General features: G+C 39.6%; 1 protein-coding gene across 6 annotated transcripts in view; it reads left to right on the top strand.

The window, feature by feature from the left end:
- Positions 1-12,838, top strand: part of slc4a2b (solute carrier family 4 member 2b) — a 39,834-nt gene extending 26,996 nt beyond the window's left edge. For 5 of the 6 annotated variants that reach the window (XM_028433976.1, XM_028433978.1, XM_028433977.1 and 2 more), the window contains 18 exons: positions 2,339-2,475; positions 3,315-3,404; positions 4,886-5,066; positions 5,135-5,270; positions 5,594-5,786; positions 5,887-5,992; positions 6,105-6,289; positions 6,377-6,593; positions 6,672-6,878; positions 6,962-7,110; positions 7,507-7,701; positions 8,006-8,230; positions 8,902-8,991; positions 9,074-9,240; positions 9,313-9,566; positions 9,647-9,816; positions 10,341-10,514; positions 11,060-12,838. In XM_028433976.1, the coding sequence (XP_028289777.1) occupies positions 2,339-2,475; positions 3,315-3,404; positions 4,886-5,066; positions 5,135-5,270; positions 5,594-5,786; positions 5,887-5,992; positions 6,105-6,289; positions 6,377-6,593; positions 6,672-6,878; positions 6,962-7,110; positions 7,507-7,701; positions 8,006-8,230; positions 8,902-8,991; positions 9,074-9,240; positions 9,313-9,566; positions 9,647-9,816; positions 10,341-10,514; positions 11,060-11,140 (2,957 nt within the window). In that variant the 3' untranslated portion in view covers positions 11,141-12,838. The remainder of the gene's footprint in view (positions 1-2,338; positions 2,476-3,314; positions 3,405-4,885; positions 5,067-5,134; positions 5,271-5,593; positions 5,787-5,886; positions 5,993-6,104; positions 6,290-6,376; positions 6,594-6,671; positions 6,879-6,961; positions 7,111-7,506; positions 7,702-8,005; positions 8,231-8,901; positions 8,992-9,073; positions 9,241-9,312; positions 9,567-9,646; positions 9,817-10,340; positions 10,515-11,059) is intronic. The other variant, XM_028433981.1, reaches the window with a different exon arrangement.
- The last annotated feature ends 130 nt before the right edge of the window (positions 12,839-12,968 follow it).

Genomic DNA, 12,968 nt, shown 5'->3' with positions numbered 1-12,968 from the left:
TTGTCGAGTGTTTTAAAGTTTTACACCTTCAAAACAAATGTTTCTGTTGAAGCGATTTGTTACTTGTGATAGTCATCCTCTGAGGTAAACATAATTTTTGCAAACTCTAGCACTATTTTGTTTTTGGTTTTGAACATAACTAATAATGTCTGCATTTCTATTACCCCTTTAAATCTCAATAACCTTGACTTAAAAAAATAATTCATTAGTATGTTCTCTGAATTCTGCTCCTTGAATGATATTAACTTTTCTGTATAAAAACAAAGGCATTATATGACTTTTGTTACCCCACACTAGGCAGTAAGTACACAGTACAACATTCTTATTGTGTTACAATCTAAAACATTATTCTTAGATGCCATTAATTTACCATATACTATGACATTTCCATGACAAATTTTCCTCCATTATAACTCCCAAAAACCTAAACTTTCTTAATCTTAACTCCATCAATGGGTTCATGGGTGACTTGGCATTAAAATGCAAGATATGACTGTAAACGAGCCAATCAGAAGAAGTCTCTGAGGGACATTGTTGATCTGCTCTGGTGGCACTTAACTCGATTCGGGGACGAAGTGCTAATTTTATTGAGAACTTAATTACGGTATGCAGGTGGCTTGAACCCAACAAATTATCGGGAAGAGAGGATATAAAATTATTTTTGTATTCATTGTTTGAACCATTTCACTTTAAAGGTGTTCTCTTATTAGTTAAATTGTTATACGGAAATAATAAAAAGGTTCTGCAGAAAACAAGCACTTCTGACGGTGGTGTTTTTACCCTGTGATGTCGTCGGGCTCCAGCCCAGCATGGGGTTTGTGTTCCTGGCGGAGGTGATTTACGTCAGTGAGTCGACCCCTCAGTGGAGAGGAGCAGCTTATCAGAGTGCGCCGGACAGGCTTGCGTTATTGAATTAGAATTCCTGCTGTCAGCTGAGGCTCTGGACGCAGGCCCAGGCCAATGCTGGGGCTGATTGGGAAAAGCTAGACTTTAATTTTAATAAGTGAAACAAGGATTAGTAAAGCACACATTCATTAGATTACAGTAGGTAAAAGAAAAGATAATATTCCTCAAGAATTATGAATGCCATAATGGGGAATCAATGGAGAAATTTGAAATCGGGTTAATTCCTCGTCATTATTTTCTCCTTTGGTCGGTTTCTACCTACCTAAATAATCCTGGGAAAGTGTCTCTGTACCTGGCTGCTGCTCAACATTAGGAATTATTAGATCTCTTTCCCTGCCCTTCTATTCGACCGGCGCAAATGAACACCTCCGCTCACTGATTCATTCCGACATCGGTCAAGAAAAGGCATGTTTTTCCGATTTGTCCGAGCTTCAACACAAGTTGCCCTCTCAGACTTAATCAACGTAAGAGGGTCAGGTATTCACCCGTCACATCTGATTCGTAACATCAATATGGCAGCCGGGCTTCAATATACTCCCGGTTGTGCCCTGAACCTCAGTCAGACGTCATGGGGCAACTGCAGCAGTGCTTCCCAATAAAAACCAAAGGATGTTGACCAAAGCTTGAACAGAGGAAGCTGCAGGCTGCACGGAGTGCTGCCCTTTCATATGACGAACAACAAATCTGTCACTTGGTTTTACATAGCTTTGTCAGCATCTGGTAATGGTAAGAGTAAATTTTTGAAATATTAAATGTGCGTTACATAATTTCTTAAATTATATTCCAATGTTACTGCACCTGCTTTAGGTTTTCCTAAAGTTTTCTTCTACCAAACTTATTAATGTTTCATTATATTACAGTTTAGGTTTAGTAGTATTGTACTTAGGACTGCTCTCTGCATGCTGCTCCTCAATCTCTTGCCTGACTGAATGCTGACCCTCCAAATTATTTGACTCTGGTGCACCACTGTGAACTTTGGACTCCGCTTGATTGTTCTTCTGATGGCACATTTGAGTGCCAGAACTGAACTTAGGCGTCTTCAGCATTTAATCCTTAAAGGTGCAGTCTGATAGTTTTCAAGAACTCCATTACAGATCAGGAATGTTCCTCACATGAACATTTCAGAGAGCTAAAACACCTTAGTTTAATGAAAGCAAACCCAAAATACTATGTTGTTGGAGTTCTTGGAACAATTGGAGATGGGTAAAAAATAGCATAATACTGGACCTTTAATAATTCTATCCTTGCCAGATAACATCATGGTTTAGTTTTTTTACTGTTGCCCTCTCAGCTCCTTCAGTACTCTTTAAACTCTGAGACTTGTACCTCAAAAAGCTGTGTTCTGAAACAGTCTCATTTTTCAGCCTGTTTGAAGACGTCTTGGCATCGTCTCTTAACGTGTTCTCGCCTCCTTTGTTTCCTTCCCAACCAGGTCATCGGTTTGAAGATGTCCCCGGCATGCGCAGACACCTGGTGCGAAAAAGCACCAAAGGGCAAATTGTGCACACCGGCAAAGACCACAAGGAGCTGACCACTCGCAGTCGTAAACAGGACCGCACTCCACACGAGGTGAGACAGGTCTTCATTACCCTGTCTGTCCATTACAGTGGGCGACTCCTGTCCAGTCGCACTCTGAGCAGTGTTTAGCTTGTAAAACAAGTTCAGGTGTGAAATAGTTTCCTCGATTAATGGAAAGGTGGAGAATAGGAAGATTTTTAACTGTTTTTTGAATTGATATATGGATGAAATACATACTGTATAGTTTGAATAAATTACAGGTTTTAAAGTTCAAATAATTACACATTTGGAGAGTCTTCAAAACATCATGGAAGAAAGGACAAAAAAGAATGGATTTATATACTTAATGCATTTTTATTTTGTTTTAGGTGTTCAAATAAATACAAATCCTTTAATTTTAAAATGCTGAAATGAATATAAATAAGATGTCCCCTTTGCTTTACACACCATATTTACTCAGACTTGAGACTAGACTGTATTATAATATAAAAACCAGTTGGCGTTCATTTATATAGTTACAATTTTTTAGGATTTAAGGATTGCTCGTATCAACATCAAACGGGCAGAAAGAAACCAATCAAAATATATTCAATTTTTAAATTTAGCTGAGCCGAGTCTGTATAGCTGACAGGCGAGAGAAAGGAGACGTTTAAAAATGAATGAATGACTTCTTTCCTTTCACACATGGAGACGAGGTAATCAGACACTGGGAGCTTCTGGAAGAGAGACAGCTTTGTTTTGTTATCACACTCACCATTCACATACACAGCTCTGATCCCCAAGTGGACTGAGCTTCCTGACAGGTGAAGTCACTTGTTAGTTTGTGTGTACAATGAGGGTCCTTAAAGTGCCACTGTGGCCTCTGTCAGAGCTTGAGTCCTTTCCTGCAGCCATTACCGGTGATTCTGTACCGCTCTGCGTCGCGACCCGAAGGCATCCTGCTGGACATGAGTCCTGATCAAATAGCTCAGTACCAGAAGGTGAGGCGGGTTTGACAGCCTAATGGGCAGGAATGCTTCCTGACTGCTTTTTGGTTTTGGATTTTCAGATGCACTATAACTGACCTGCATGGTATTGTAATGACCTCTAAAAACATTAGGAAGAAAAGCAACTTTTTACTAACAGACAGTTAATTGAAGTTTGTGGTGTTGTAAGATGTAAAATGTGGTTGTATTACCTTAATTTACAGTAGATGGACAAGTAAAGGAGTTGTATCTAAAGTTACTGAAATCATATTCAGAAAGAAGTGGGAAGCTAATATCCAAAGCATTAATGCTTTTCTGTTTATTACAGTGATTGAAAAATGCATTCAAAACAGCGTTCAATCTAAAAGGTTATGCACAATTATATTTGAAAAAACAATTTTGTCATGTCTTAAAGAAGATTTTTACACCATCTATGGTAGGTGTGTTAGCAGTAGCACAGTAGTAGTGTTTAGCACTGTTGCCCTACACAAGACCTTTGACTTTTCTGTGAGGAGTTATATGCTTTCTTTGTTTTTCTCAATTACTCCCACAGTACAAAAGTATAAGTCTGTCTTTGTTTTTTTTTTTTTTTGTTTTTTTTTTTTTAAGGCTGAATTTCATAATTGCCTGTTTGAGTCTCCATTATGAAATTTCTCTGTGATAGACCAGCTTCCTGTTTAGTATGTATCTCAACCCGTACATGAGAAGAAAATTAATGCAGTATTTTTACCGTTTTGCTGCCATTTCTACCATCTCGGTGTTTTCATGTAAATAAATGTTTAATATATGTAATTGGAAGTATATGTTTGAACTTATGAGAAGAAAGAGATGATGTAGTTTTAATATGATGAAGAAAAACACCAAAATATTAAGGTACATAGTTCCACTAACGTGAGCAAATATGGCCATTGATTTCGAAAAAAAAATATAATCAATGCTTGATGTATTTACAAATTTATATTTCATGTATTTATTTAATCAAAAAGTGATCAAAGCTCTATCCCAACATTCCCTACATAGAAAGTGTTACATGAACATTGATTCATAAATGTTCTAATATTCTAACGTGCACAATCTTTTATGGAAATAATATCGTTTTCATGTAGAAAGAGGCCAGCTTGACCACTTTATCCAGACAACATTACTAAAAACCACTACTGTTGAGCAGCAAATGCCAGAATTTTGTGTTTATTTTGCACTTTTTAAAAATTAAATTTGTTCCGAACAAGTTGAAAACATAATGATGCATGACTAAAAAATATTTTATGTCGAGTTAAGTTTTTAGATCTTCATTTTGTGTCTAATTCTGCATGTTGTGTTTTTGGTCATGCTGTTTGGTTTGATGAAGATCAAATTTAACAGAATTTTAAAATCAGCTCAGAATGTACAAACTGGCTGAGGATGGGGTTGTTTTTGTTTGTTAGCTATTGCCCTGTTGAGTATGTTGAACAGTGCCAATCAGCAGCTAGCTGACATCCAACCTATCACACTTACAGGTGTTTGTGGAGCTGAACGAGCTGACGATGGACAAGAACCAGGAGATGCAGTGGAAGGAGACGGCTCGTTGGATCAAGTTTGAGGAGGACGTGGAGGAGGAGACGGACCGTTGGGGGAAGCCTCATGTTGCCTCGCTGTCGTTCCGCAGCCTGCTGGAGCTCAGAAAGACCATTTCCCACGGTAATAAAGAAACATATCTGTGTGTGTGGAGTGGGTCAGTGCTTACAGGGACTTTGTGGGGATTTAAGGTGCGGTGCTGCTGGACCTGGACCAGAAAACTCTGCCTGGCATTGCCCATCAGGTGGTGGAGAAGATGATCATTTCTGATCAGATCAAAGCTGAGGATCGATCAAATGTCTTGAGGGCTCTGCTGCTGAAGCACAGGTAGGTCATTGCACTCAAATCAGGCTCACAGAAACACCGTCCACACTTTCAGCACCTAAATATTGAAATAATGAGTTCAAACTGACAGTAAGACAAGTGTAATTGTATCAGTTTTATATTGTTTAAATAGTTGTAGTTGAAGTCCTAAAGAGGAGGGGAAGATGTTTTGAAATTTTTATATCTGTGAATATCTGTTAAGAAAACTTTTACGAAGGCGTTTCTTACTATTTGATCGACTCTTCTTCCATTTCTTCCCTACTGCTGTTGGATGTTTTCATGCTCCTTTTATTCACCGTTGCTTACCTCTTCCTGCATCCTTTTAGTCACCCGAGCGATGAGAAGGAGCACACCAGTCATTTCCCCAGGAACATGTCAGCAGCCAGCCTCGGCAGCCTGATCCCACACCACCACAACGCCAACCACACCCACATGCCCGAGCCGTCGGTGACTGATCCTCTCATGGGTACCGTTAACTTTACTGATTTACGCATCGATTTGGAAAAGAATGATGTGCAGGTACATCTCTCTGACTGGTTATTTTCTAATCCTTTGTTCATTATGTCCTTAACTGTTGAGGCTTTAGTCTCTGATGTCTGGCTTTTGGTGTTTCCTGTAGAAGGAGCCAAGTCTTGGAGCTGGAATGCATCGTTCCAAATCCAAACACGAGCTGAAGCTGTTGGAGAAGATTCCTGAAAATGCTGAAGCCACAGTGGTCCTAGTGGGTGAGTGTCTGATACAAGATGTTCTATGTCTAACATTTTTATATTACATGTGTTATTTGTCAGGTTGTGTTTTGCTTGTTGACCGTTCTTCTGTGGGTGTGTGCTCTCTCAGGTGCTGTGGACTTCCTGGAGCAGCCAACCATGGCGTTTGTTCGGCTGCAGGAGGCGGTGGAGCTGGAGTCAGTCCTGGAGGTCCCTGTACCCGTTAGGTTCCTCTTTGTTCTGCTGGGACCACCAACCACCAGCATGGATTACCACCAGATAGGACGCTCCATCTCCACCCTCATGTCTGACAAGGTAAAGCCTGAAAATTGTTAGAATTGCTTTATTTGTTAATGTTTTACAGTGTAAGCGTACAGAAATGTAATGTAAATCCCTGCACAGCAATTCCACGAGGCGGCCTACCTGGCAGACGACAGGCAGGACCTGCTGAACGCCATCAACAGCTTCTTGGACTGCAGTATTGTGCTGCCGCCTTCAGAGATGGGTGGAGATGAGCTGCTGCGTTCTGTCGCTCGCTTTCAGAGGGAAATGCTTCGAAAGAGGGAAGAACAAGGAGTGAAGCTTTTGGCCAAGGAGCCGAAGAGCTTTGAGGAGAAAGGTGAGCATGTCTACATCGGTATGAGAAACTCTCTTATCTGGTAATGGAAGTGTTGACCTGATTCATCTTGTTACCCAGAGGCCCTGCTCACGCCTCTCAAGAAGTCTGATGACCCTTTGAAGCGCACTCGTCGTCCCTTCGGAGGACTGATCCGTGACGTTCAGCGGCGTTACCCAAAATATTTCAGCGACTTCAAGGATGCTCTGAACAGTCAGTGCATGGCAGCCGTTATTTTTATCTACTTTGCTGCGCTGTCGCCTGCTATCACATTTGGAGGTCTATTGGGTGAGTTGAAGGAGGAGGAAGAGGAAGGTTCTCATGAGTTCTTGCTTTCTATAAGGTTTTAATGTGTGTATGTGTGTTGCTAGGTGAGAAAACCAATGGTCTGATTGGTGTGTCTGAGCTGATCGTGTCCACAGCCGTGCAGGGTGTCCTTTTCTGTCTGTTTGGGGCTCAGCCACTGCTGGTGGTGGGGTTCTCCGGACCCCTGCTGGTGTTTGAGGAAGCCTTTTACAATGTTAGTGTAACACTAATAAATATCAAGTTTTTGATCATATTGAATAATAATAATACGGGCTTTAAAAAAATCCTGATTTTTATAGTTTTTGACTTGTGTAAACAATAGGCTGCTTAGTGTCTCTTTACCTGAGCCTGACAATTTAACTCCCAAACAGTGGCATCCACTAGAGCTTCTGGTAATTTTCTTCTCTGTAAAACAAATATAAATAAAATTTTTAGTTTTTTCTTAAAAATCTATAACTCCTCTTGTTCCACCAAAGAAATATTCAGAACATCTTCACTTATTCTTTATGAGCTTTGTAACAGACTACATAAATTTGAATTTAAAAAAACAAACCTATATTCTTCCAATGTAACTGTTCTTTTCTACTGTTTTCCCCCCTTGCTCTCACAGTTCTGCAAAGCAAATGAGATTGAGTACCTGACGGGCCGCGTCTGGATCGGGTTCTGGCTCATCATCATTGTGATCGTCATGGTGGCTTTTGAAGGAAGCTTCCTTGTGCGCTTTGTCTCTCGGTTCACACAGGAGATCTTTTCCTTCCTCATTTCACTCATCTTCATCTGCGAGACCTTCATCAAGCTTGCCAAGGTACAGCAGACTCTTGAAATAATCCCTCTTGGTTACGAAAACGTGTCTGACGCTGACTAAGCAGACTAATCTTTGGACTGTTTTACAAACTTAGGATCAAAATTAGCTTTTTTGTCTAACAAATACAGGGAAATATTCAGTGATAAAATGAGCATGAACTGTCACCAAGGTCATGATAGATTTCTACTTTGATTTCCTAGTTTATGAAATTGAAATTAATGTTTAAGGGATATTTGTTCTTCTCTAGAAAGAGGGATTGTGAAAACGTCTTGGATCAAGTCTAATGTGAACCGTTTGTCTACAGATTTTCAAGGAGCACCCCCTGAAACGCTGCTCACTGGACAACGGCACAGAAGAAGACCCATTATTCAACATCACACTCGTCCAGAGCAACAGCACCCTAACGGGGGCGGTGGCGGTTCGAGGAGAGCCCAACACAGCGCTCCTCTCTCTAGTTCTCATGGCCGGAACGTTCTTCATCGCTTTCTACCTGCGCAAGTTCAAGAACAGCGCCTTCTTTCCTGGAAGGGTGAGGAGTCCAAGTAAACCATCATACGCACAACCCTCACAACAACTCTCCGGAAGCACAGAAATTATGTGAGGATATGACATTAGTGACAAAACAAGCTTTTCTTTAGACATTTCTAGAATGTGTGAGGAATGTAGATTTAAAGAGCAGCTGAAAATGTTTAATTGGGTGTAAATGTTCAGATGAAGGAAAGGATCAGCATTAACATTTAAAAATCACCTGAAATAAACACAAATACAGGTGGAGGATGTAAAATCAGACATTAGAGATGGAAATAAAACTCCTGACGGGTGTCGTCTCTACATTACTGGTGCACACATTGGATTTGATTGCATTTTAAATTATACTATTATTTGAGAATAAAGACATAAACTATAGTTTGTTATGTTTGTCAGTTTATTTGGGAGGATTTTTTCCAGATGGGCTAAAAGTAACTTTTTTTAGTGTTTGAACTGTAAGAAGGTGCAATCTTTTTAGAGCAGCCATGCATGTTTTATTATTGCAATGAAAAAAATACAATTTTATTGCATAGTTTTGCATTTTTTATTATGGCACGAGTTAAATTGGCATATACACAGTGGCAGCTTTTTAATCTAATTATCATTTTGTTATCTCTGATCTATTATAGTCTTATTTACTCATATAACTTTATCTCTACCTGTCATGTTCAGTTTCGTCGGATGATTGGAGATTTTGGCGTACCAATTGCGATCCTGATCATGGTTCTGCTGGATTATAGCATAGCGGACACGTACACACAGGTGAGACTCGGACAACAGCGCAGATGTTTGTGTAGTGACATCATCAGAGGCAGATTGAGTGTAATCTTTATCACCTGTTCAGAAACTGAGCGTTCCCAGAGGATTCTCTGTGACGAGTCCAGATAAACGAGGCTGGATCATTCACCCTCTTGGCTCGGATGGAAACTTTCCCGTCTGGATGATGTTTGGATGCTGTTTGCCGGCACTGCTCGTTTTCATCCTCATTTTCATGGAGACACAGATCACCACGTGAGTAAAAGCAGAATGAAGCCTTAGTGTGTTTAAGTGTTACGTGTCCTTTACGTCTCTGTGGCTTCACAGGCTGATTGTCAGTAAGAAGGAGCGCATGTTGGTCAAAGGGTCTGGGTTCCACCTGGACCTGATGCTCATCGTGGTGCTGGGCGGCACCTCTGCGTTATTTGGTCTGCCTTGGATGGCTGCAGCCACCGTGCGCTCAGTGACTCACGTCAACGCGCTCACCGTTATGAGCAAGGCCGTCGCCCCCGGCGACAAGCCTCGTATTAAGGAGGTGAAGGAGCAGAGGGTCACTGGGCTGCTGGTCTCCATTATGGTCGGTGAGTGTCTGACTCAGCGTCTCTTTTGTCTTTTTTCACTTTCAGCTATAAAAGCCTAACCAGACATGATGTGTTTGCAGGCCTTTCCATAGTGATCGGTGACCTGTTGCGTCAGATCCCCCTCGCCGTGCTCTTTGGCATCTTCCTCTATATGGGAGTGATGTCACTCAATGGCATCCAGCTCACAGAGCGCATCATGCTACTACTCATGCCTCCAAAGTATCACCCAGACCACACATACGTACGAAAGGTGTGCAACAACTGAATCAACTCATTCTGTTATAGATAATTTACTTTTAGAAATGTATTTTTACTATTTAAAGTTAACTTTATGCTTCTTTTGCTTTATTGGCCATTACAAATTACTTCAAAAATATTAAATAGGAAATGTACAGATAATCAGTTCCTGAAAAAAGCAAGTTAACAATTCTTTACGAATAATAACAGATTCAATTAAATGTATAAAAATATTTTTGCAACATCTGGGTAACTTAGAAATGTCTCAACAGTTACATGCTTGTAAAAATCAGGGCTGTGGATACTGTGACCGTCTTCTAACAGGTCAAAAGGTTTATGTAAATCAATAACATTGGGTTAACGTATTCTTACATTTCCAGTCTGAGTGTGACCAAAGTTATATATTTACTAACTCTTTAGTTGAGGTAATTGATAAGAAGCCAACTAAAATAACACATGCATCTAATAAATGTCTCCTATTGGGTGATCAAATGTACCATAATAACAGATGAGTTTTTGATCCATTCTGTCCTTCAGGTGCGAACGCTGCGTATGCACCTCTTCACCTGCATACAGGTGGTGTGTTTGGTTGTCCTGTGGGCCGTCATGTCCACGCAGGCGTCTCTGGCTTTTCCCTTTGTCCTCATCCTCACCGTCCCTGTCAAGATGTTTGTGCTGCAGCGCATCTTCAACTCCAGGGAGATTGCATGCGTAAGTCTGCCACGTTTCCAGCTTTACCACATGAGTGGTTTTATATTGCCCAGTATTACTGTAGAAGTGTTAATTGTGTGCAAATAAAATTCCTTTCTTTTTAAAAAAAAAAAAAAAGAAAAAATCAAAATAAAGACGTAAAGTAAGCCTAGTGCCATAAAAATCTATACATTTCAAATACTCTGCATGTTGGGATGGTGATTGTAGGACTTTGATGATTCTAGAAAATGAGAGTATGTGTGGATGGATGGATGTTAAACTTATTTATAAAATGGTAAATGACCCTTTAAAGGCCTATTGTATTGGTCTATTAATCATTTTGTCAATCAACCAAGTGAAGGCATGCTTTACCATTACAATGTATTGTGTGGTAAATATGAGTATTGAACTTAGTAACAAACAAAAAAACAATATTAAACACTATTTGATTTTTATTTGATTTTTTCATTCCACATCCCTGAAGTATGCACCTGGTAACCTAGTTCTAGGTTTTTCTAAAATGACCTGTAATCAGAAGTTACAGAATGTTCTCTTGTGTTTTCTAGCTGGATGCAGATGATGCTGAGCCCAAGTTTGACGAGCGCGAGTGTCACGATGAGTACTCAGATGTGCACATGCCAGTATAAGCTGCAGGAAGCTCCTCTCAGCTCCATCACAGCTGGTGAGAGCGCAGAGATGTCCCGCACAGAGACATCTCGACACTGCAAGATTTTAATGGTCAAAATACTCACTGTGTCAGTGTTTTTTGTTTTTTTTTTTTGGTTTTTTCCCTGTCAGTTTGTAGCTCAAACTAAGGAGATGAAACCATCTTGGCCTTTGTTGGCATACTTTTTTTTTAAAATATATATATAAAACATAGATTTCAGGGGTGAAGTGATACCAAATCAAACAATATGATCTGGAGTTTAAAATTAAATGTAGTAACTGATTAATTTCCTGCCCTGAAAGGTTGCTCTGATTCACATTGAATATGTGGAGGATACATAGGATACATTCCTTTATGATACTGCTAATCGCTTTATTAATGTTATAAGTTCACCAAGCGCCTTATGAAGGAAATGAAATGTAGTTGGCAGTGTTTGTTACCGATCACTTTACCTGAAACCTGAGGCTTGTAGCACTTTTTAAAGACACCAAAACTGAATGACTGTTTTAAATCATTTTATCCTCATAGTACGAAGGGATAAATCCCTTAAATGTAGACGTTGATTTAGAAATGTTTGATATGCTAATTTTAACTGTCCTTTGTGGTGGTGTTGCTAATCCTTTTTTGTTCAAATCAAAGTTTAGCTTATGTACCTGCAGGGAACTGAGATGGCCAGCAGAGGGAGTTCTAACTAGACTGTGATTACAAAATAAAACATTTTTAATCACCTGAATAACTGATCAAAAATTCACACAAGCACGTCACTATATGTTGTTGAAAGTTACACCGTGGTTTTTTTTTTTTTTTTTTTTAATTCTAATCACTTTGGAGGTGTTGTTCAATGGGAGAATTAAGGGGGATTTGCTGCAATGTTTCTTTTTAAGTGCCAAAATGTTTTTGTACATTAAACAAGCTGCAATTTATTCATCTGAAATTCACTCTGAGAACGAGTTTCACAGCTTTTCAACTGTTGAGGTTTTACTCAACAGTTTGAGTGTTTCACAAATCGATGAGTAAAAACATTGTTGACAAAATTTCAATCGGTCAGCAATCTCAATTTACATCCACCACAAAAGAGAAATAAAATCTACATTTGGGCTGATTTTAGATGTATGACATGTTACACTGGTGTGATGTTTGAAAGCTTATAAAACCCTAAAATTCCCTTTTGAGCTGTTCCATCTCTGCCTGACTGAAATTGTGACTTGGTGCCTGTTCACATGTGCCTGTAGGACCATAAACTAATCAGCTACTCTTTGAAAGGGTCACACACACACACACACACACACACACACACACACACACACAGACACAGACACACACTGGAGCAGTTTGCACTTTGAGACAAGCATCAATCAAACATCTCTTCATTATTTGTCCAAGTGTGACAAAAGTGACGTTTGACTGATTTATTGGGAGCACATCACAGAATATTGTTTTATAATCAATCACTGTTGCTGAGAGATGTTTTTAAAGCAGTTTGTTGTGTGTGTTGTTAGTTTTGTGTCGTATTATGTCAGTGAAGGTAAATGTCTGTTAGTCAAAATAACTGTCAAAGTTGTGAAATGCTGATAATATATATAGATTTGATTCATAAGCATTACAAAGCCTATTGCTGCTGGTTCCTTGTACAATAATGGTTCAAATATTGATGACAAATAAAGTTATTTTCTATTTATTCTGTCGCTTGTGCCATTCTTTTTACTTTAAGTACTTAAATTTGAGCAAAGTCTGTGTTGTACGCTCGACCTAAACAGCGAGAAAGGCTCATGGTGGAGAATAATCATAAGTATAATTAAGGGTTAGGG

The sequence above is a fragment of the Gouania willdenowi genome, chromosome 20 (genome assembly GCF_900634775.1).
Source record: "Gouania willdenowi chromosome 20, fGouWil2.1, whole genome shotgun sequence".
In the NCBI taxonomy this organism is placed as follows: domain Eukaryota; kingdom Metazoa; phylum Chordata; class Actinopteri; order Blenniiformes; family Gobiesocidae; genus Gouania; species Gouania willdenowi.
Note: the sequence above shows the minus strand (reverse complement) of the source record. Positions and strands in the feature narration are given on the sequence as shown.